This window comes from Mesocricetus auratus, unplaced genomic scaffold (genome assembly GCF_017639785.1).
Source record: "Mesocricetus auratus isolate SY011 unplaced genomic scaffold, BCM_Maur_2.0 Super-Scaffold_100008, whole genome shotgun sequence".
Lineage (NCBI taxonomy): Eukaryota > Metazoa > Chordata > Mammalia > Rodentia > Cricetidae > Mesocricetus > Mesocricetus auratus.
In genome coordinates, this window is record NW_024429192.1 from 65,777,159 (window position 1) to 65,802,448 (window position 25,290).

At 40.7% G+C, this 25,290-nt stretch overlaps 1 protein-coding gene across 1 annotated transcript in view; it reads right to left on the reverse strand.

The window, feature by feature from the left end:
- LOC101828273 (LIM domain containing preferred translocation partner in lipoma) overlaps positions 1-25,290 on the reverse strand; it is a 583,098-nt gene that overhangs the window by 298,016 nt on the left and 259,792 nt on the right. Inside the window, exon 7 of the mRNA XM_040751025.1 lies at positions 7,810-7,935. Within this exon, the coding sequence (XP_040606959.1) occupies positions 7,810-7,935 (126 nt within the window). The remainder of the gene's footprint in view (positions 1-7,809; positions 7,936-25,290) is intronic.

The following is a 25,290-nucleotide window of genomic DNA, read 5'->3' on the forward strand; positions in this document are numbered from 1 at the left end:
CTTACATTAGATATGGTAAACTGACACTCATGCTTTTGTTGGGTACAAGGCAAGATAGATTTGGGAGGCTAAATTTTCTTTCTGAATATCACATCTCATAATATTCACAAGGAAATCTAGGAGCTAAGTTTGATTTTGTTGATCACATATGACACAAACATAAGCATCATCTTTTTAAAAAGAAAGAAGTATAAATGTTATAGAGGTGCAATTATATGCAATCTAAAAATTAATTGCCCGTCATCAAGCCCATTGCATGCAACTCTGAGTCAGCTAACCACTTGTCCGCCCCCACTTCATTGTTCTTTAACTTTAGGTCTTCTGGCAGGTACAAACTAGTTCAAAATAACCCAGATCCTTCTAAACATGGGCACTGCGAAATGCATATCCATTTTTCTTCTACAGAGGTATTGTTCACATTTTCTTGTATTCCAGTTAATATCTTCCACATGACATTTTTAAGTATTTCATCTTTTACCACATATTGAAAGAGAGCTATAGCAAGCAGACCGTGTCAGGATATAGAAAAATGCATCCTCAACAAATCAGGAACTGCTAGGTATGTTTCAGAAGAAAATGCAGGAAGAGGAATATGGTCATGGCACTATCCCAATCCCTGCTTCAAAAGAATACTATGCTCACATCACGAATCTCAACAAAAGTAAAATCTTTTGTCTGCAAGAACCTCATGCCTCTTCACACAGTATACACATGCTGCAGTTTCCATCTCCCAGTAAATATCATGTTTGGGTTGCACTAAATAATACGAAGCATTAAAATTTTAATTACTAACAAATCTTTCTTGCAGCTGCTCCTGCCTTTTGCAAGCTAGAACATGGGAGCACAAGAGGAGAGACTATCCACGGCACCACAAGACTCCATCTTGATGAATGTACCTAATCCCTCAAGCCACATGAATCCCTGATGGACATCCTTCACTGCAAAATAAGCTCCCTGAACAGATTTCTCAGGTTGCCTCAATAGCTACTGCTCTATGAAATGAACCCAGTGTGGGAGGGCTGAGTTGCAGTTCAAGCTGTATCCATATCAACATGAAGCATGTATGTATTCAACTGCCAAAGGGCCTAAGATGTTTCAGGAATCTTCTGTCCTGGAAAAGGAGAAGGAGGAGGAGTTTTTCAGAACAAGGAGTCTTCCAAAGGAACCGGGCCCACCTTCAAAACCCTGCCTTTGAAAGCAAACTCCAGATGTGCTAAAAATCTCAACTGCAACAATGAGAGCAGTCCTAGATCAGTGCTGAAGAACAGTTCATGTCAAGGGAGTTCTTCATGGGGGGTGTAACCCATGGCAGTGACGAGGCAGTGCAGACTTGGAGACAAAACAGCCAGTGATAGATCCATTACAACCTTGGTCTCTAACAGCTCACCAACTGTTTCTTGTTGGTCTACAAAGGTTCTCTGAATGTATGCCTCATATAAATCTTCACTTTGAGATTCACTTTCTACTCATCAATCAATTCTCTGACACCGTGAATATCCCACAGCTCATTTCAATTCTGACATGACACAACTTCAACCACTGCAGACCTGACAATCCCACAGGTTGATCAGAGTCATGTGCCAACTGCAAGTTTTGACGTTGTTTGTATTTCTGCGTGACTTGGCTTCGATTTGGTGATCCCAGCAAATTACCGAGTTTGATCATTTGCTAGAGTGGCTCAAGGAACTCAGGAAAACGTCTCTTCACATTGAGCAGTGAATTACAGAGGCCATGGTAAAGGATACAGATTAAAAAGTATATGCAAGAGCAATTTTGAGCTAGGTCTAGGAGGGATCTAAATGTAGAAGCTTCTGTCCCTGCCTAACTAAGGACAACCATCCCCCTTTACTGACTAGGAAGTTCTCTGACCTTATTCTTTGGGGATTTTTATAGCCTTCATCAAAGTCATTCTCTTTTCAATCTCAGTTCTTCTCCCTACCTCCAAGGATGGAAGGTACAGCTGAAAATTCCATCCTTTAAATCACAACTACATCTTTTCAGTGACCCCCGTCAAAGAGCTCACCAAGAGTCACCTCACAATGAGAAACAGTACTTAGCTGCGATCAATGACAAGTGCTCCATGGTTAGGAGGGGTGCATCAGTACCAGAGTCCACGGGAAAATGGTATTAAACAAAAGCTGTTCCTCGCCACTGTCGCCTTTAGCATTTTTTACTTTATGAGGGGATTATGAGAACTGTCAGTCAGCAACTTGGGGTGCCTGCTCGCTCTACCCTCTTACTGTCTCACTCTCTCTCTTCTTTCCCCCCTTTCTCAATCACAAACAACTCTGTAGTTTTGCAATATTACACTCGTCTAAATGACAACAGTGAAATCCTTTTGGATCTTTTCAAATGCATTATGATTGGAAAAAGTCACCTGGTACTCAGGTACATTAGAATATTAACATCATCCAATAAAAATTTATCATGTAGCCTAAATGTCGTCTCCAACCCTGTGTGGGAAAAAGGGTCTGACTCATAAAAGGAATTAAGAGAAATTTTAGCCCTGATTCTGTCAAGAGAATGAATAAATAACCCTAAATCCACAATTGATCCTCATCTTCTAGAAGACAGACTTCAGTATCAACTCCAAGTAGGAGTCTAAGCTGCAACTGTGGTGACAAAGGACTTTCAGAACATGGGACTGGATAATCTAAGGATAGCATACTATCTTATGTTTTTTGTTTACATTTCTGATATCCTTTGGGTACATATAATCCTTTGATAAATTGCCAAGACATTAAAAGGCAAGTATCATAAAATAGAATTTTGGAAATAATATGAAGATATTAATGGAAATTATGCTTGCTGTCAGCTGTCAGCACAAAGAACTGATCTATTATAGGTCAGAATAAATGAAAATAGTTCTTTAGTCTGCTACTAAGTAAGCCTTTTAGAGGCATGGTCTCTCCTTGTATGGACAAAAACTCTTTACCTATACAGTATCAGGCCAAATAAGCCCTGATACTTACTCTTTGATCATCTTAGGTTGTAGTTTACCTAGAATCCCTTTCTCATGTGTACTCGTCTAAGATTGTTCTCTATTAACATTGAAATGCTTGCTAAGTTTTGATTCTAAACACTAAGATGTTTAACTGTATAATTTCATGCAGTATCATGGATATGTTTATATGTTTATATATGAGTGTGTTTGTATATCCATCATGTAAATTTTAGAAAAGGTATTTTACGTGTATATATATTTTATAGGTAATATATTATATATATTAATTATGTAAATTTTGATAAATGTATTTTATATTGATTTTTACAGTTCACATGATACTTACAGATGATATATAGCATGTAAACTTTGCTAAAATATTTTATAAGTTAATATATCAAATATTATGTACACATGTTATCTATCTATATGTATGGTGTATGTATGTGTGTGTGTGTGTGTGCCCGCACGCATGATGTAAAGTCCACCAAAGGTATTATTACATCTAAACCCACTATAACCAGAAACACTGGTGCTCTCCCAACTAAAATGGCCCTCTTTGCCAAGAGAGCTTCAAGCAGCAAGAGTGTTACTAACTTCATCTGTGTGTTTGAAATCTTTCCTTCTCCTTTATACCCCACATATTGTACATTGGCGTTAGAAATCATTTATGCTTCAAACAAGATACTCATTTTCATCATTGTTGTAATTTCTGAAATTCAGTGTCCTTCCCAGCACAGATGCAGACAAGAGCCCGTGTGGAGGGTCCCCCTGACTCGGAATGGCACAATGCTGACATTCTGTTTGACTTTTTTATACAATGTCTCTGAACAGTTTCAGCACATGGTGAGGCACATGACAATATAAACAGCACAGGGAGGTCCTTCTTTGCGTTGTTCTAGAAAATTCCTCTTTCCTTCTGCTCTGCCATAAAAGATTAGCAATTCTCTACAGTAAGGACATAGGCACACATACCTTTGTATTTTCAAAATACAGAGTTCAGCAACACAGTCCAAAGAGACCTAAGCATAAAAAATTAAGTAGAACTAATACTGGGCAGCATAAAGATGAGAGATACTTGTTTTTTAAAAAAGGGAAAAAAAGCTTTGGCAAAATGTGTCAAGAGCAGAGAACTCAGAAGAGATATGTGAATGTGTTCTCTGGAACCTCTTCCTGCTCAAATATTATACAATATGCATCATGTTTTGCAGATCCCAAGTTAAAGTAGCCATACAAAGGTCACTCAGAGACAACTGGGAAAAGACAGTGAGCACTTCAAGAGTGAGGGACCATAGACCTAGTAATCTACTAGAGGTAGCCAGGTGACTAACTAGGTTCTGCAGATCATGAGTCAAAGTAGCCACACAAAGGTGATTCAGAGACAACTGGGAAAACACAGTGAGTGCTTAAAGAGTGAGGGACCATAGACCTAGTAACCTACTAGAGCTAGTCAGGTGACTCACCCAGTTTTGAATTTGAAATTTGGCTTGTCTCAAAAACAGAGAACATCAAAGTTAGATATGAAAGTCTATTCTTCGAGGGCATTTCAGGTGCCTTTTAGCTACAACGCAATGGGTTTCCAGCAGACATCATCTGCTCTTGGCACATATTTTAAAATTTACGTGTGTGATTATTGTTCTCATAGCATATAATTATGTTAGCCAATAAATACTAATGCATCTAATTCAGTTCCACAGGAGTGAAGATAATTCAGGAGGAGCTGAAGCTCCTAATTAACTCTTGCTTTCCTAAATTAGAATAATTGAAAAGAATAGGCTAGACCAACCTTTGATTTGAGAATGGAACAGACACACTGAAGGTATACTTCAATTTAATTATGAAATTATTTAGCTTAGAGGTCATCCTAATTACTATTTTAACCTCATGAATGTCTTGCTTTTTAATGGGAAAGTGATTCCTAAGGACCACTGTCACTTATATGACTGATTTCATGGTTTTTTCCAAAAGTATGAAAATTAAAAATAAATAACAACCAAAGTCTTAATCTGGTTTCAGAACATATAGTCAATCAAAACTCTTAAGGTTTGGGTCCAGCTGTATTCACATAGTAGTCAAAAATGTAAGTTATTTACCGGCTAAGTCTTGGTGGCTGTCTATAAATAAGTGAACTGTCTGTGTCTCAGAGAGAAGATGGCCCAAGCGAGAAACTTTGTGTATGTGCTTCATGATCAGTAAACTGCTGTCTGCACTGTCAGTGACTGTGAGTTTGTTTGTACAATAAGACTATTCAGACAGTAAAAACACAGCTAAATGAACCAATCAAAATGCACTACTACCTTTTATGGGAGGCATGTATGGAGATAGACCTAAAGAAGAAAGACCACGACAAGGAGAAATCTCCCAGCAGATTTTTTTTTCCCCACACAACAGCATCTTTGGAGCTTCTTTGTTGCATGATGTTTTGATGGGGCATCTCTCTCTCTCTCTCTCTCTCTCTCTCTCTCTCTCTCTCTCTCTCTCTCTCTCTCTCTCTCTCATGTTCTTTGCATATAAATTGTGACTTCCAGTGTTGTGTTTTTATGGGATTCCCATGTGTATGAATGTATGCATCTCTGCGTCTATGTGTTTCTTATGCTTTATCTTCTTTTTGTTTGTTCTGTCCTATTCCATTTTGCTTGCTTTTACTTTATCTAAATTTTATTATTATTCTTTAGGTGTTTGTTCGCTTTCTAAGGAGGGAGGGAGAGACAGAGAGACAGAGAAAGAGGATGGGAGGGAAAGTGGGAAGAACCTCATAGGAGTTAGGGGAGAATAAATCACAATCAATACTATGAGAAATAAAATTTCCAATATAAAAAAGGAGGGGGAAATTAAATAAGTCTTCAGGAGTGAAAAATAAAGACTAAACAACACCACTGCGGAAAACAAGTGCGTAGCAGCATTTTGTAGAAGGTAGCCGAATCTAGTGGCAAAAAAGAGATCTGCTATCCTGAGAAACTAGGCATGTAGCATTGTTGGATTGGCTGGAATGATAATATTGGTTAAGGTCTGATGACAATGTAAGCATCATTTCCAGGTGGCAGTTCAATTCTGTCCCTCTGCATCTTCAGAGTTGGTCATGTTTCCAGCATTTCTGTTCAGAATGAATTTTAGCTTTCCCCTGCTAGTGACCCTTCTAGAACTTTCTATTCTCTATGACTGACAAGCTAAAACCTCAGTTTATCCTCAAAACACATCCAGGACGTCAATGTCAAAGCAAGCTTCCCATAGCCTCTTATGATTGCAGGTCCCACCCCACCCTGGGTCTCCAGTGAAACAATTCTACCTGGTCTAGCTGAATTCACACACCATTGGAGAAGGTTGTTCAGAGTCTGCCACCTTCTTAAAAATCTATCATTGTCTTCCCATAGCAGCTGCAGTTTATCTTGCACAGTGCCAGGAGCTACTACAAAACAACTACCAAGTCCTTTGACTCCACTCCCAACAGCGCCCTTTCTTTTTCTGTTCCCTACGAAAACCACCATGCCTGCTATCTACCTGAAGCTCAGCCAAAGACTAAGAAATGAGGAACATGTGCACCGTCGGGCCTGGTGGACCTAACACTGATACACAAGAGTTCATTTTTGCCTTTCGCCTACAATATAAGTGCCAATCTCATTATACGCATAAGGAAGATGACAGGGATGTGTCTAAAAAGGATACTTCAATCTTAGATAAAGATAAGCAGTGAATGATTGACAAAGAAGAAGCTGGACGGCTCCACGAGTTGTTAAAGGAACACTGACCATACAATGGCTCCTGTTCAGCAGTAAGAGTGGGACACACAGTGATGTGTGTGTTATCAACTAGAAAAATAAAAGCATGTTAGGATCAAAACACAGTGACAAAGGGACCTACCTAACTTTAGCATCTAAGAATCCTGTTAACACAGAGCCCTGTAATGGATGTGACACTTTCAATACTTAGCCAGGTAGAGGATGCTCTTCAGTGATGGAATACCAGTTCCAAAAATGCAGATAATGAATGCAAATGCAGAAAAATATCCATGCACTAAAGTAAGCAAAAATAGGAAAGGAAACTTTAACAGTGTACCATTAGAACTAAAAACACAACCATTGATTTCACTCAATTCCTGTGAAACTGGAGAGAAATGGACATAGCCAGACTTCTGTAACAGTATCCACAAACTTCCAAAAGGCTAGGTGTGGTGGCAAATGCCTTTAGTCTCAGCACTTGATAGTCAGCTCTATGATTTCAAAGACAGCCTTCCTTGTATAGTAAGTTCCAGGACAGCCAAGACCTAGTTACAAAGAGTGAGGGGCAGAGAGGATAGAAATATAAAGAAATCAGTTTTTTTCTTTAGTGTGGGAATTGGACTGTTAGCAGTCTCGAGTCCTTTGTAGCATTTGTCATTACTATTAACAGCAATGGCAAAAATAGATGCTTCCTCAACAAGCAACACAAAGAATTGTCCTACAAAAGACAGCTCCTCACTGGAACCTTATACAGACATGCATGCCAAGTCATATATGTGGAGACTACAACAATGTGTAAGTGGATATCCTCAAAGACAGGTTCAAGGAAAACACACAGCAATAAATGAGCTATGCTGTCCCCTAACATCTCTGTGAAGCACCACTGTGTCATTTTTAAGGAAGATGCTGACAATACAAGTTTGAGAAGTTACTGCTGGTTACCTATTATGAGCTGAGAGTTAATAAGGACTAAGTATTCTTACCATGGTTATGGCACGAGAAGGTTGTGACTTATGGTGCACAGTGAGGTCTTACCAGATTGGGGTTGGGGTGCACCTTGGGCCACTTGTTTAAGGAATTGGAAAGAAAGAATGAGAGGCTCTAAGATACACTTCATTTTCCTGAAGTGATGTTGTGGCTGGCACCCACCTGTGGGGGCCGAGGCTTGTAGGGAGAGCTGCACTCCAGATCAGCCAGGATACTGGTCAAGGAATCGATCTCGGCATCCAGACTAGACCGCCTTTCCTCCAGGGTCTTGCCTCCAGGATTTCCCTGCTAAAAACATACATATTAAAATTCAATAAAAATCTATGGGTAACATTAGGAGTTCAAATCTCTCATGCTATAATTTGCTCTTTTGTACTGTTTTCTATATGCCATATTTTTTCAAAAGTTTTTTTTTTGGTGAAATCTTAATAAGGTAGGCAGGAAGACAATCATCAATTTTGACATATATGAAAACAGAAAAACCCTTGAAATGTTGTTCTCTAAAGCCATACATGTAGACACTCTGATTTAAGTAGAAGTCAGTGCCCCAATGCCTGCATTCAAGGACCAGAACCACTGAGGCCCTCAGAAATCGTTGATGATGGGTTACCAGAGAAGCAATGGCTAAGGAGGAAAAACTGTGTCCCCTAAGAAAAGTCAACACTTGGCACCATGAAGTGTGAAACTATATATTATCTGGTCAGTGGTTTAGGCACGTACGTGTGAGGGGAGCCTAAGGAAAGCTCATAAAACATGAAGTACATAGAGGTCACTTAGGACTGTGGCCACAGAGCTGCACAGGACACTGGCCACAGAGCTGCACAGGACACTGGCCACAGAGCTGCACAGGACACTGGTCACAGAGCTGCACAGGACACTGGTCACTGGTCACAGGAGGACGGCATAGTGAGCATTTGGAGTACGTGTGAGGGAGCTGGGAGCAATGGGACTTATGTACCAATATTATCTGCCCTCAGAAGCATTTACACAGTTCATGAACTGATTATCCCCTCCCCCCATATTTGAGTGCTTTTCCCACAATGCCACTTTCCCGGAGTCTCGGAAGTCATTTAAATGTGGTAAGGCAACATTGCTGGTGACTGATACATTGGTCTTTATTATGCAAAGATAGTCAGCACAAGCTAAGACCCCACAGACCCGGGTTTACACCAAGTGAACTGGGAAGGTCAGCTACATGTGTTTTGAAAACTGGGATTCAGCTTCATAGATCCTGTCCTAGATGATCACCTTACCTCCTTGTGTGTGAGCCCTCTTTAAATATGGGCACCTGTTAGCAAGTTGTAAAATCTCATGATTTTGCCACTCGGGATAATGCTGCTGAGACTACTGTCATGTTACCTTCAGTCTGCTCTGTTTACTTTCCATATCATATCGACTACCATCCAAACATCTTTTCCATCCATTTGTATACTGCCCTTCTGGTGCCTGCAGTAACGGCAAGGTTGATGAATGTAAAGATGTAACTTGTTTTCCCACAGCCTTTCTCAGGGCAAGAACTGTGAATGTTTCCATAGGCATTTTAAAAACTTTTATAGATGAATTCCATTTTTATATCAATGCCTTTCGGGTGAGGAACATGAGGTATACCAGAAAGCAGGAAGTACTCTACTATAGGATCTAAAATTGAAATCAAATGGTTCAGAGTAGGTGTGCCTGTGAGTACATTTATTCAAATGAGTAGCAGGCTGGGGAGCACACACTTCAAAGGTTGGATTGATGAAACCAAAAGATTACCCTTAGAACTCTGTCCCAGCCCACACTGGAAAAAGAGTGGTAAAAGAGGTAGGTTGTGTTTTTGTCAGAATCTGAGTTTCAGTATTATTCAAACTTTTAATTTTATATTATTTTATTTATTATTTGTGTGTGTGTGTGTGTGTGTGCATGCGCGTGTGCGCGCATACACTCTCATGTGGGTACATGTATAGGCACCTACAAGCCATACTCTGTATTGGAGGTTAGAAGATAACTTTGTAGAGTTGGTTCTCTCCTTCCACTTTTATGTGTCTCTGGGGATGGAACCCAGGTCATTGGACTTGCCCATCAAAGCATTCAACCACTGACTCATCTCACTGGAACATGACGAAACTACCAAGGCTGGTGAGTGTTTATTAGAGAAATAATGCTGATGTCTCTATCACAGGGTCTGTCTTTACCCACAGTTCAACAGTATCAACATCTTTTAAAAAAGGAAAAACAAAGATCTCTTTAACTTTTGAAATGTCAGAGAACATTCAGTATAGCCAGATCTGGCATTAGATCAACAGGCAGGGCACACCATGCCACAGGACAACTACTGAGGACCCAGGGAATTTGTTTTTCTTGTGTGTGAACCTCAAATTATCATAAGCAGAAATTTGGTGACTGCATTTATATATACACATAGCTAGCACAGCACATTGTTAAGGACACTGGATGGAAGTCTGGTTAAACACTTCTGTGAGCCATCACTTGTTCATCAGAAAAGTAAGGGACCATCACTTACCCTACCTCAGTCAGAGAGCTGCTAAAGACTTGGATAAGAAACTGGATGGGAACATACTTTGTAAAGTGCTATAATTACGATGATTTTCATAAATAGCATTAATTAGAGCAACCCAGTAACTATAAATTAATAGGTATAATATAGCTATTGTTAATTCTTCTTCTTCTAGAAGTAAGCATCACTCATTAAGTGTTCCCTTGGGGTACCAGCAGAACACAGGATATAATCAAGTCCAACTTCTATACATTACTGTAGCACAAAATACCCAACTGCTTATAGCCTGAGTCATGAGATTCTAACCACAGAGACTCAAGTCACAGGATTAACCTGAGCAAAACAGTGTAACAAGTAATTACGGAGTTCAGCCAGCCCAAGCTTGTAGACCTCCACCAGCAACAGTCTCTGTGCTCTCCTCTACACTGGGACTGATCCCCATTTCCCCTTGTAGCAACTGACTAACAAGTCCCAGCTTCATTCTAATGACTTTTACAGGAACAACTCCCCAGCCCCCACCCTCTGCCCTTGGACCTCATATAATAGCTTTGAGTCTCATTTTCATCCTCATTAGGAACAAGGAAAGGGCACTTTCTCCCTCCCAGATGTCTCTTCTTTTGTATCTTGGCTCCATCTCTGGAATTCTGTCCAAGTTCTTACACCAACCCTTCTTGATACTCTGAATCACTCTCAGTACCTTTACTCTTCACAAAGCAGTCCTAAGAGTATATTAAAGAATCCTACAATCTTACAAACATGTATATATATATATATGTATATATATATATATATTTAACTTACAAACAAGCTTCTTTCACATGTCAATCCCAACTCCCTCTCTCTCCCCTCTCCCCTGCCCCCCCCCACCCCTTACCCCTCAATGACCAATTCCCACTCCATTCACCAGGGAGGGTGAGGCTCTCCATGAGGGATCTCCAGAGTCTGTCATTTCATTCAGGGTAGGGCCTAGGCCCTCCCCCCAAGTGTCCAGGCTGAGAGAGCATCCCTCATTGTGGGATACAAAGTCCATTCGTGTGCCAGGTATAAATACTGATCTACTACCCAAAGCCCCCTAGGTTGCCTAGGCCTCCTCATTGACACCCACTTTCAGGGGGTCTGGATCAGTCTCATTTTGGCCTCTCAGTTATCAGTCTGTGGTACAAGATCTCCTCCTTGTTCAGGTCAACTGTTTTTCTGGGTTTCACTAGTCCAGTCTTGACCCCTTTGCACATCATTCCACCCTCTCTGTCACTGGGTTCCAGGAGTTCAGTTCAGTGCCTCTGCTTCCATCAGTCACTGGATGTAGGTTCTAGGATGGCATATAAGGTAGTGTCAAACTCATTATCAGGGAGGCACATTTAAGGTCGTTTCTTCACTATTGCTTAGTTTGAAGGCTGAGTAGGGGGAAAAATAGAGAAGAGCAGGAAGAGAGATATCATAACAGAGGGAGCCATTTTAAGTTTGAGGAGAGATCAGGCACTGGTGATATTTCCAGAGATCTACAAGGATGACACCAACTGGCAAACATGTCTTAATAGCACATTCTCACTGTGGTTCTGCCAGTCATCTAATGGTTAAATAACTTGCCAGAGGCTAAAGACCAACTAGGACGAGTCTCCTGATGCTCTGCCTGATGTTTGCTCTAGATAGCACATGCATTCAGATAAAGCAGACAATGTAATAAGTTCCCACACTCTTCAGTCATTACTAGAAAGATCTCATTGTCCAAATCTGCCTTCCCTGAGAAACAATGCCCATGAAACAATGCCTGAATGCATGTTATTTGGAAGTCAATCCTAAGGATACATGCTGAGGAGACAAGAAGAGTGACAACCATTCAGAAGGGTCAGACTGAGCTCATCAGCAATGTGGGCAACTCATCCATCCTCTAAGGACCTCAGGGACTTGTTCTGCTTGTTCTGAAAAACAACCCTCATGTCTCCTAAGCAAAAGGATGAAGAGATAAATCTGCTCCCAGGATGATTGGCCTCTATTCTTGTCGTTAGTTTGTAATTACTATAGGACTTTTTTTGTTGTTGTTGTTGTTTTGAGACAGGGTTTCTTTGTATTGTTTTGGAGGCTGTCCTGGAACTAGCTCTATAGACCAGGCTAACCTCGAACTCACCGAGATCCGCCTGCCTCTGCCTCCCAAGTGCTGGGATTGAAGGTGTGCACCACCAACTCCTGGCTGCTATAGGACTTTCAACTTCCCCATGCTTGAATCAAGAAATAGAAATAGTTACAAAGAAGGCCCAGCACAGAAAGTGAGGGCCAGTATATAGTGCTCCTCTGGGGTTTCTCCTTCAGTTCTTGCCTCCAGGGTCCTGCTGGACTTTGAGTTCCTGCTCTGACTTCTCCTGGTGAAGGACTGTCTGCTGGAAGTATAAGATGAAATAAACCCTTTCCTTCCCAAGTTACTTTTAGTCATGGTGTTTTATCACAGCAAAGGAAAACCCTAACTAGCACAACCACTAATCCGGGTATGCAGAGAAGGCAAATTCATGAGAGTGATTGGCAACAATTAGCATAGAAAAGGGCAGGCAGGCTAATGAAATGTTAGACCTAAAAGGCAAGGGGCACTCAAATAGCTCTTCCAACAACCTCCTTCATCCATGATAAAATTCTCATAAAGAGATGATTTGACCCATCTAATATAACAGCTCATTAGCAGTGCTGAAAGGCTAGAAGGTGCTCCCTCTTCCCCACACATACTCTGAAACATCTCCCATGCCAAAACACATAGATTGCATCAAAGGCTCATTTCAGAAGCTTATAAAATAAACAGGAAAGCTAATTTTACTCCCTCTTCCAAATGAGAAAGCCTAGACACTAGAAGGATCCAAGAAAACAACATTCACAGATTTCCAGTCTCATTATGGGATATGAACAGCAATATAAAGGGAAGAGTCCATCTTCATCCTTGTCCACAGTGCAACATAAACATATGGAAACCCTACAATCAGTGTCTATATGCCTTAGAATCAGACTGTGGCCACATTTTATTCAATAAGGAAGCAAAAGCTTAACAGTCACCTAGGCATGTGATATCCATGAGACATGTAGATCTGTTAACCACAGCTCCCTAATTCCAATAGCCCGACTCAGGAGAAAAGAAGGCAGTACGGAGGCTCTGCCCTAAAAAGCTCATAAATGTGCTAAGGCCAGAAAATGAGCACAACTCTGACATGTTATACCCAAATATGCCACTTCCTACCAATTCAGTCAACCTCAAAACTCTCCACGCAAAACAGAGACGGAGCAAAGTATCACACTGGGTAATGATTCTGGCTATGGCCTCACTCACATACAGGGGACAGCTGGGCAAATCACTGTCCCTTTCTAAGACTCTTACCAACAATATGAGCTGAGACTTTCTCTTTCTGCTCTCTTACAAAAAGTAAGTGTTCCTCTGTCTATTCACATGACTGCATGGCAATATAGGGGTATAAAGGTCTTCCTTTTTTTTTTTACTTAGTTTGTAGTGTGTTTTGATGTTTTCAGTTATAGCCTCCTTTCTAACCATTCAGCTTCCATTCAGCTTAAGCATTGTTTGATACATGGAACTGCAGAAGTCATAGTTACATTTCACTAGTTATAGATAACATTTTTCTAGAGGGTGTCCATTGTTTAAGAGTCACCTACTCTAAAGGAAATGGAAGCAACAAGGTGAGACTGGTTGGATTCCAGCAGGCAGTTAGCTGAGGAGAAGGCAAGACACACATTACATCTTATCACAAAAGCCTCAAATGGAAGTCATGATTATGACGAATTATTGAAAATTAGAAAATTGTATTTGCCAGCGATAAAAGGTAGATTAGCTGCCAAAGAAGCACCCCAAGTCGAGATGCTATTTTCTCCTTGTCACACTTCTTTTTCCCTTCTGATGAATCTCCTTTGAGCATGCAGCAGTAATCTGGGTCACTATCCCAAGCCTACATATACACTCTTACACTGTCATTGTCAACAGAGGGAGTTACACTTAGAAAAGCTTCACATTTCACTAAGCATCCAAGAAGCCTGAGAAACCTGTAGACGTTATTATCCCTGTTTAACAGCACTGGATATCAAAAATCAAAAGGAGCCCACTTCAGGCCATGCAGGCAGAAAATACAAGAGCTGGAGCTGGGGCTACAAGCCTGCCTCTCTGCAAAGTCCTTACATGTGGTTTTAAATCAAAATGGAATGTCAAAAGGGGAAGATCCTGTCCACAGTCAAGCTAAGATTAAATGAACTTACTAGATCACCAAGAAAGAGGCCATAGATACAAGCACATAAAGAGACAGGCTTCCAGGCCACTGGGAGACAATAAATTGGTAAAGTGTTCTCCCCTACTTAGTTACTATTGTTGTGATGAAATACCAGGAGCAAAGAAATGTGGGGAACAAAGACTTTACCTAACTTTATACTTCTATAGCAGTGTTCATCATCGAAGAAAGTCAGGACAGGAACTCACACAGGGCAAGAACCTGGAGGCAGGAGCTGACATGCAGGTCAGGGAGGAGTGCTGCTTACTGGCTTGATGCCCATGGGTTTTCTTATGGAACCCAGGACTACTATCTCAGGGATGGAACCACTCACAATGGACTGGACTCTCCCCCATCAATAACTAATTTAAAAAATGTCTTATAGCTGGGTCTCATGGAGTCATTGCCTCAATTCAGGTTTCCTCCTCTCATATAATTCTAGTTTGTGTCAAGTGGACAACAGATAACCCAGAACACTCCAGAAGTATGGGGACATGAGTCCAGATTCCTAGCACATACAAAATGGTGGAAATGGTGGTTAAGCACCACTATTTCTAGGACTGAAATTGGGATTGGGGGTAAATAAAGAAAAATTCGTGGAGCTAACTGGCCAGTCAGCCTACTTGACTGAGTCCCCTCTGGCCTCTACACACATGCACACATATTTTCATGTGCACCAGCACATGTGTACACGTACATACACACACACACACATACACACGTGCACAAGCATAGGCACACACACATACACATGCAAACTTCCTTTAAAATTCCCAAAAGAAACTAAAGCTTTGATACCAGTCTTGTTTGACATCTAATTCCCTTTGTAGGATCGTTGATATTCAATATTCAGAATGTACTGGCACAATGGACAAGAAAGTATATGGCAATGGAGGAAGTGAGCACAAAGGAATAAGAGGGGATAGAGAAGAGACACAGAGAAGGAAGGAGAAAGAAGGGAGAATCAGTCCTTCCAGTATGGATATGTCTACAAATCTCATGAGAAGGCAGAGGACATGTGGGAAAGTGTATGGGGCAAAAGACATGAGAGAAAACAAATCAAAACAGAGAGAGCAGACAAAGAGTAAAATCAGAGAGGGATGCAGGGAGAAAACAACAACCGAGGAGACCTTAGTGGAGAACACTATTTAAGTCATTTAGCTGAAGAGCATGAAGATGCTGGATGGACAGTACAATGTAAGCATGCCTGTCAGCAACACAGCTCATCGGGAAGGAGCAAAGCAAGGTCAGACTCAAAGGGTCATGGGTGATCACACCATACAAGTATAGATCTTACAAGGAAGTTGGCCCAGCTCCCAGATGTGGCAGGTTAAAGGATAAACACAGCCCCATGACGAAGCAGAGAGTGGGCATGGGCAATTGTATCTTGGGACTCAGTGCAGTTGTGGGAACAAACACATGGTATGAATCACATATATTTTAGGAACTGCTCAGACAGTTTATGTTAACGCTCCCAACAGGAATTCCTATTTTTGTGCCCAAGGTTACCATTGATAAAAAGTATGAGACAAAAATCAGAAAACCACAGATCTCACCCAATCAGGAATGTGATTCTGCAACGTAAGAAACAATCATGCCTTAAGCAAGTACCTATCCTGTGGGTGCATTACAAATTAATAGCCAGCCATGACAAGTAACATCACCATCCAGAGGATGAAGAAATTCTGAAGGTGACAAGGGACGATGTCTTTTCAAGTCTCCCTATTCTTATCTGAACTTTAAAAGCCTTCCTCTGGTCCAGAATTCTGCCCATGGCTCATTGTACGCCTTGCTGACAAACGCTTCCTTGTTCCCAGTCTACTCAGAGTCAATGATGATCAAAGACCTACTGTGTCCTCCGGAATGGCTCAGTGCTGAGTCTGTGTGAATAAAATCACCAAACAAAGGAATAAGGAAAACCTGAACTGGTCATTCTGCCTTGCCTTCCCACTTTTCCCCTCTTCAGACATTAATTCTGTCTGTAAGCAATATTTCACTTCAACCAGGTCTAAAGATTTTGTAACTGACTTAAGTCTTGCTCAGCCACAAAGTTGTTCACACGTAAGGAGATCTAAGTTCCACTGCATTTAAAGATGCCTACTCTTTAACTACTTCTATGCTCTTCATTTTGGTTTCCACTTAAGAAACAGAAGAGTATCAAACAACCCCAGAAAGATAAGTTGGAGACCGGGTGAAGGGGAGGACATGACAGTCAGAAAGCTGAGGCTATAACAGGTCTTCTGTGACTGGTAAGGGGGAATGCTTCTCCAGGAGGATTGCATTAGGAATGTTCTTGGAGCCTGCTAATGGATGAAGGAAAGAGCCCTGGGTCTTCAAGGGGAACTGAGCTATCTTCGATTGCAGAAGTATCTGAGACATCTATTAAAAAGTGCAGCCCCAGCACCTCCCATAGACTGAATAAATATAAAGCTGTGAGCACTAAGCATTTAGTCTCTTTCCAAATTCTTTTCCACACTAAATTTGAAATATAGTGGCATAGTTTGGAAGCTGGTTGCTAACCAAAATGCTAACAGTAGTAAGTGGAACAATTTAATTAAGACCTCACAGCTCTAAGTACATTTAAGCATAATTCCTTAGTAATACATTCTAATCCAATTCCTAATGATGGAAAATACTTTTCTCTACTCATCCACTCATTCTTGGATCTCATCCACAGTCCTAGGAGGGCTGAGCACAGCCTACTTCACTTTGAATTTGTAGAAAGGGCAAATATGTTTACAACCTCCAAGGGGTGCTGTGACTTTCCATTTGCTGGTGTTGCTAAATCTTCTGACTGTTCTGAAAAATCAACTATAAGTTAATAGTATTTGTAGCAGCCTGTTGGAGCTTAATATATACTCAATTAAAGAACAATGACAATAATATGAAAAAAATCCACAAATAAGAAAGGCATTATTTTCATCCTCCTGCCACAATACTTTCTGGAGACTGCATAGAACCTCTCATTAATGAGAGATTGTTACCAACCTTTCTTCTAGCAATATACGCTCCCATTTGCCTCAGAGGACACTGTTATCCACAAACACAAAAACATGCTGAACCATCCGCCCTGAAGAAAGTGAGATTCCTACAAAGGTTCTGTGCCCTGCCGCCAAAGCCCTCCTCCCACCCCATCCCCCACACCCATCTCTGCCTTCCTTCACATAGCTACTTCTCCTTCATGAAATGCTCCACTTCCCAAAGCTTCCCTCTGCCAACATCAGGACTACTACCACACTTCTAGCTACACCCTGCCTCTGTGGACTCCAAGCTTTCCTACCATTGCTGCTTGTGCTCAGCTGTGCCCCATCCTTTGGAGGACACTGGATCATCACAGGCATGAACATGCCGCTTTTTGTTGTTCTCTAATAATCCATAAAACTTTTTAGATTGGTCTTCAGACACAATCATTTATCAGGATTGGGGGCAGGGGTTGTGAGACACCCAGGATAAATGTTACCATGGAATGTTACAGAGAAGGGACAGCTTTAGCAAAAGAATACAGTACTCTATCCTTGTGTCATCAGTTCTGAGGCCCCTTTCTCCAAGGGCAACTCCCTAGCTGGGCAAGCACGCCATTGAATATGGAGTAGCAATGTCACTGGCTCCCGTCTTCTTCTTACTACACTGTTCCCTAAGGGTTCAACAGCCTATCTCATCATACTGGGTTTTATTGGTTCCAGTCTCCTATTCTATGTGGTGTGATTTGACACACAGAAATGAAGTTGAGAAATCTGTGCTTTGGGGATTTGAAGTTTCACCAATATAAAAAGGGGAAATCTATGTGATTTTACTATTTTCACTACAAAAAAAATCCCATATTTATTTCCCCCTTTTTAAAACAGCATTAAGGAAACACATGTGAGGTTGCCATGAACGGAGGCTGTACTTTCCAAACAGTAGCAGAAGACTAAAAATAAAAAACCTTGATTTGCTCAAGGTGTATCTAACTTCCTCTCCTGCTTCCTTTCCTTACCACCCCAAGCCAACAGACATAGTTCATGGTGAACCCTTCGCACGCTCACAATTGCATCTAACAGATAAGTGTGGCACAAAGTCCATAGTTTACTTTCCAAAATTTCCAATTTTCAAATTACAGATTCAAACAACTAATCCATAAATACCAACTAAGTTGCTAGTCTATATCCTCAGAACAAAGTGAGGAATAAGGGTGATACAGGAACTAGGGTACACATTTTAGGTGGGTATGAAAAAGGAAATGAAAAGAATATGTAGCCAGAAATACAGAAACTTCTCACTGAGTTAGTGGTCAGCTTTCCTAGTAACTGTGCTGCCATTGGCAAGTAGCCCAGTTAAGAATTGTGTGCCTCCAATCTCATCACAAGAACAACTGGCTAGAAAAGGACCAGTCAAATCTGAGTTTGTGATTTATGATTTTAAATTACATCTACAGGACTCCTCCATACTATGTTATCATTCTGGTTTTATAAAATATAGATGAAAGTCAGGATTAATGTACATGAACTAATTGCATCAGTCTACAAAGAGGCATACATTAGATGATGGGAACATTAAGTAGCATTAACCAATTATCACAGTAGTCTAACAGATTTCACGGTAGCCTTTACAATGAGGCACACATTGCTACACAGAAGAATCTTCTAGGAAAATATCAGTGAAATTGACATTTTGCATATGAAGCTGAGAAATGTGGTGGCAAGGAACATATAGGATCCTTTTATAATTAAGCCATGGGACATCAGGTGTGTCAAGGCAGATACAGAGACAGAGTCAGGAAATGAGGCAGACATGAGGAAGAGAGCGTCAAAATGAAGTACAAGTGTTTTTTCTTTTGATGAAAAGGATTGCTCGTAGGTCAAAAGATGAGGAAGTACCAGCAAGCAAAAGTGAAAGGGAAAATTAACTGGGCATTTTTCAAGAACAGTAACATCATATCAAGAGCAAAGGTCATACACAGAACAAACTGGGATATGAGTAAGGTAGGTCATGGGATACCCTGAACATCTAGATAAAAGAAGAAACGATGTGGCAGGAAGTAAGACAGCCACAGGAAGAAAACATCAACTCCTTGAACAGGAACTGTTTAAGGATATTCAGCTGGAATATGAAAGAAATAGAAAAAGGGTGATGAATCATTTGTAATGTGGAGAAAAAGAATGACCTAAAATGATGGGCAGTGAAATAAATGGAATGGCACAAATCTGAGAATCATTTTCATGTCCAAAGACCTTGTTGATGAATACAGGAACAAAACAGGACATGTGATCAATGATCAGAGGGAGGATGAAGAGTTTAGATTGTGAGATATTAGAAAATATGGTGTTGTGTCAAACCAAATATACATCTTATGAGGAATAATAAACCTTGGGGAACACTGAGTATGATGATAAAGATGGTTTTCCTATAAAATGAACTGAAGGATAAATGATGAGCCCTACTGTAACAGTAGTTAAAACACAGTAGGACTCATAATTGAACAATGACTGAATTGATTCCCTTAGCATTCTTGTTTTTAACAGGAGAAGACAGAAGGTAAAAGGAAGAAATCTCACCGGACTCCAGAAGATCCAGTAAGAGGAATACACACAGACAGAAGGCTCTGGGAAGTTGGCATTGTGGGAAGCACAAAAGGAAGTCTGTCTTGCCCACTGGACAAATGAAGCAGTGACATAGTCTCTAAGATGCAGCAGATTTAGAGCTCTAGAGTCTATTGAAGAATTCCAACTTCCAAGCAGAAGCCCGGTAAATGTGGTTAATTTAGGTTAATTTCATTTCTCAGTACAGCACTGATGGGGGAAGTCCTGTGTATATGTCAATAAAGTACGGTTGGCCAATAGGGAAGCAAGATAGGTGGGACTAGGAGTCCGAGAGGACTCTGGGTAGGAGAAACACAGGAGTCAAGATGTAACCACCTTAGGGATAAGAAGCCTGGAAACTTCTCCGGGAAGAGAAATACTTAGATTAACAATTATGGGATGAATACTTAAGTCAGAGCTAGCCAGTAAGAAACAAGCAACGCCAACAGCTTCATAATTAATATAGCCTCCTGTGTGTTCATTTGGGACTGATGCAGCTCTAGAACAGGCTGGCGGGAAGGCTTCTCTTTACACAGCACCTACTAAACAAGCCCCCACCACACACACACCTTGGCAAGCAGGTGCTCATCTCCCTAGGGCAAACAGGGAAGTCAGAGAGTGCCTCACATTCCAAGTACCAAAGATCTTTGCAAGGATTCAATTGCTTCCACTCACAGAATTAGTTGCTAAGTTTCCACTATGGTATTGTGTCTTCCCAGCAATTTAAGAGCAGCCACTTAGGATTGCCCTGTGTATGTCACTGTTTCCTGTTTCCCGGGGAACACACTTATGACTAGAATGTTCAAACCATAGCATACAGGAATGAAGTCAGACAGTTATTCCACATGCTCAGGAGAGGGAGTGCAAGTGCACTCAGGAAAGATATCTAACTCTCCCAGTTTTGATCTAAAGGAGATTCTTGCCACAAAGACAAGCAAAAGTAACCCCCAGCACCATCCCCCAAAAGAAGGAAAGAGAAATACAGCAAAGGCTTGGGTGAAAGGGATCTTATTTCCCGAGGGACCAATATATTTCAGTATAAAGTGTGCATTTTTGCATTTTTCAACAATAATAGAAAAAAATCACAAAAAACAGTAAAAAAAGGATGAACTATTCATAATAAAAAATAAACCAAAGGAAACAATCTCAAGGAAATACATCATAGTAAAATGGTTCCTAAAACTATCTTAAGAAAAAAAAACTAGGCCGGGCGGTGGTGGCACACGCCTTTAATCCCAGCACTCGGGAGGCAGAGGCAGGCGGATCTCTGTGAGTTCGAGGCCAGACTGGACTGACAGCTTCAAAAAAAATACAGAGAAACCCTGTCTTGTAAAAACCAAAAATCAAAAAAAAAAAAACTAAAGAAAGATAAAGAGCAAATAAAAAAAAGATCATGAAAGATCATGAATAAAATGAAATTATTGATAAGGAGAAAGAGAGCAAAACCAAACTCTATGAAAAAAAACATAACTAGAAACAAACAACTACTAGGCATGTTTGAGGGTAGAAAAGAGGCAGGCACCATGAACATTTATCAATACAAAATACTAAATATAAGGAACAGAGAGATAAGAAGTGAAGAGAATCGACAGGGTTACAAAAGATCTATAACAACGAACACCATGAATCAGATTAGCACATGCAATATGGAAGTCCCAGAAACAGAAGGGAGACCACAATATTTGGAAAATGATGGCAACAAGAGTATAAGGAAGAATTACTGTGGCAAATGAAAGATTAAAATGTTTCCCCTCTCAAGTATAGCAAAATTGATGAATGAATGACATCGATTACATTAAAAGTGATGAGGTGGGAATACATCAAATTTCACATCAACAACAATCAATACAACAGAGAGTAAGTGACACAGGTCAGATCTCTGTACAGTATTTGAAATGGTAAGTTCGAATCTACTGTCACACTTTTACATTTTTTACTCATATATAAGGGACTGTCCAATATTGGAAAACTGGGACAATAGATCACTCATATAGCCTTCCACAAAATTGCCTCATGAAGCACTATGGCAGGAATAGAAAACACATGTGAAAAAGATAGTCAGGAAGAAGAAATGCAACAGAAAGTAAACCCAAACAGGCATGACACAGCAGGCCTGGAAGGAGAATGCATAGCAATGTGGTCACTCAAAAAGTGTTCTAATAGCACATGAGATGAAGAAGAGTAAGTTCTTCCAAGTTCTACTTGTTATATATTTTAGGTAGAGCATATTCATAAAAACATACTTTTTCTTTGGTAAAAAAATATATGAGCTGGGCGATGGTGGTGCATGCCTTTAATCCCAGCAGTAGGCAGGCAGAGGCAGGAGGATCTCTGTGAGTTCGAGACCAGCCTGGTCTACAAGAGCTAGTTCCAGGACAGCCTCCAAAGCCACAAAGAAACCCAGTCTAGAAAGACCAAAAAAAAAAAAAAAACCATTGAAAATCTTTAATCTATATTCCTTGATTTCCTTATATTACTTCTTATAACTAGAAAATATGTAATGCCGTACTACCACTGTCGTGGATTTAGCAGCCTGGACCTGCTCCTGTATCAGTGTCCTCTTCCCTCATCATATTGAAGGGCAGAGGTAAAGGACACATCTGTAATAAGATTCATCAAAACTACCGCCAGTAGAGTCACAAAGGAAGGTGGTCATGCCTGTGGACCTGGTGTAATTATACCTAAAAATGTGTAAAATGGGCAAGTAGGAAACTAATTATTAGCCACTATACATACATTCGTTTTAAATTATTTTCAAAAAAGATGAGCTTGATTAAAGGTGTATAATCTCATGGGGGGTTTTCTTCTTTCTTGTCAGTGATAAATCTGTGCCTAATTCATGAGACTCTCTGTTGACTTTACTCTTAGAAATGCCAGCCTCTCTCCACAGTTTTGCTGCTCAGCTCTTTGGCTCTTTGTGGTTCTCGTTCTCTCTCTCTCTCTCTCTCTCCTCTCTCTCTCTCCTCTCTCTCTCCTCTCTCTCTCTCTCTCTCTCTCTCTCTCTCTCTCTCTCTCTCTCTCTCTCTCTCTCTCTCTCTCTCTCTCTCTCTCTCTCCCTCTCTCCTTCCTCCCCACTGCCCCATCCAGCCCCAATTGTCCCACTGAGCATCATTTCCCAGGAGTACAGGAAGAGAGGCACTAAAAATAAATGTTAAAGGGAAAAACTGCATTTGAATATGAAAATTGTAACAGTTGAGACAGTCAGTGTGGGATAAAGAATATATTTTGCAGTGGGGAGACTGACACAAGCATCTTTAAGCATCTGTCCTGAGTAAAAACAACAGAGAAAGGACAACCCAAGACTTGCAACTGCTGCACACCAGGGAAGGAGAAGCAAGCTGTAGAGTCAGACCACAACCCAGGTCAAGTGAAAGGTGGTTTCCTGGAGGGCATGCAAAGATCAACCCAAAGTATCACACAGAGGGCCAGGTGAGTGCCTGGGGAGCTTGTGAAATTACCAAGCAACTAGGAACTATGTGAATGTGGTTTGCCCTCTTCGTGTATGTGACATGTGTGTGTGTGTGTATGTGTGTGTGTGTGTCTTATATTTGATCTATTTACCCATAACCATTGCCTCACTAAATATGTGACCATTTTCTTACATATGTTTAATAAAAACACTACCAATTAAAAGAATAGAAAGAACTAAAGGATATGATGTCTATTTCCTGGAAAATAAGATCAGTTAAAATGTATTTTAAAACACTTTTAAAAAGATATTCTATATAAAATTGAGTGTTGTTCTTTCAAGGTCTGTGAAGAATTATGCTGGCATTTTCATGGAGATTGCAATGAATCTGTAGATTGCTTTTGGCAAGATTGCCATTTTTACTATGTTCATCATACCTATCCAAGAGCATGGGATATCTTTCAATTTTCTGGTATCTTCTCTAATTTCTTACTTTACGATACAGGTCTTTCACTTGTTTTGTTAGCATTACCCCAAGGTATTTTATGTTGTTTGTGGCAACTGTAAAGGGTGATATTTCTCTGATTTCTTTCTTACCCCATTTATTGTCTGTATATAGTAGGGCTACTGAATTTTTTTTTTAGTTAATCCTGTTTCCTGTTACTTTGCTGAAGAGGTTTATCAGCTGTAGGAGTTCCCTGGAAGAATTTTTCAGGTCACTTATTTCATAGCAGCATTATTTGTAATATCCAAACCTGGAAGCAACCTAGATGCCCCTCAACTGAAGAATGGATAAAGAAAATGTGGTACATTTACACAATGGATTACTATTCAGCAGAAAAAAAAACCAAAAACAATAAAATCTTGAAATTTTGCAGGCAAATGGATGGAATTACAAGAAATCCATTACCTGAGTGAGGTAACCCAGTAACAAAAAGACGAACATGGAATGTACTCACTCATATATGGATTTTAGGCATACAACAAAGGATTACCAGCCTACAATCTACACCACCAGAGAAGCTGGGAAGCAAGGAGGACCCTAAGAGAGACATATATGGTCCCCTGGAGAATGGGAAAGGGACAAGATCTCCTGAGATAATTGGGGGCATGGGATGAGGGGAGAGGAAGCTATTCAAAAGAGGAGAAGAAGAGGGGAGAGGAGGTATGAGGGAGCAGGAAGATTGAGTCAGGAGAAGACTAGAGGAGAACAAGAAAAGAGATACCATAACAAAGGGAACCATTACAGGTTTAAAGAGAAATCTGGCACTAGGGAAATGTCCAGATATCTACAAGGATGAATCCAACTAAGCAACAGTGGAGAGGCTACCTTAAATGCCCTTCTCCGATAATGATATTGATGTCTACCTTACATGCCATCTTAGAGCCTATATCCATAGCTGATGGAAGCAGAAGCAGACACCCACAGCTAAACACTGAATTGAACTCTGGAATCCAGTTGCAGAGAGGGAGGAGTGATGAGCAAAGGGGTCAAGACCGGGCTGGTGAACCCCACAGAAATAGCTGACCTGAATAAGGAGGAGCTCATGGACCTCAGACTGATAGCTGGGAAACCCACATAGGACTGATCCAGACCCACTAAATGTGGGTGACAGTTAGGAGGCCTGGGAAATCGATGGGGCCTCTTGTAGTAGATCAGTATTTATCCCTAGTATATGAAAGGATTTTGGGAGCCCATTCCACATAAAGGGATACTCTCGCAGCCTAGAAATATGGGGCATGGGCGGGGGGGGGGGTCTAGGCCCTGCTCCAAATGATATGACAGACTTTTAAGATCCTCCAAGAATGGCCTCACCCTCCCTAGGGAGCAGAATGTGGATGGGATAGGGGGTTGGTGGGGGCCAGTGGAGGAGGGGATGGAGAGGGAACTGGGATTGACATGTAAAACAAGATTGTTTCTAATTCAAATAATAA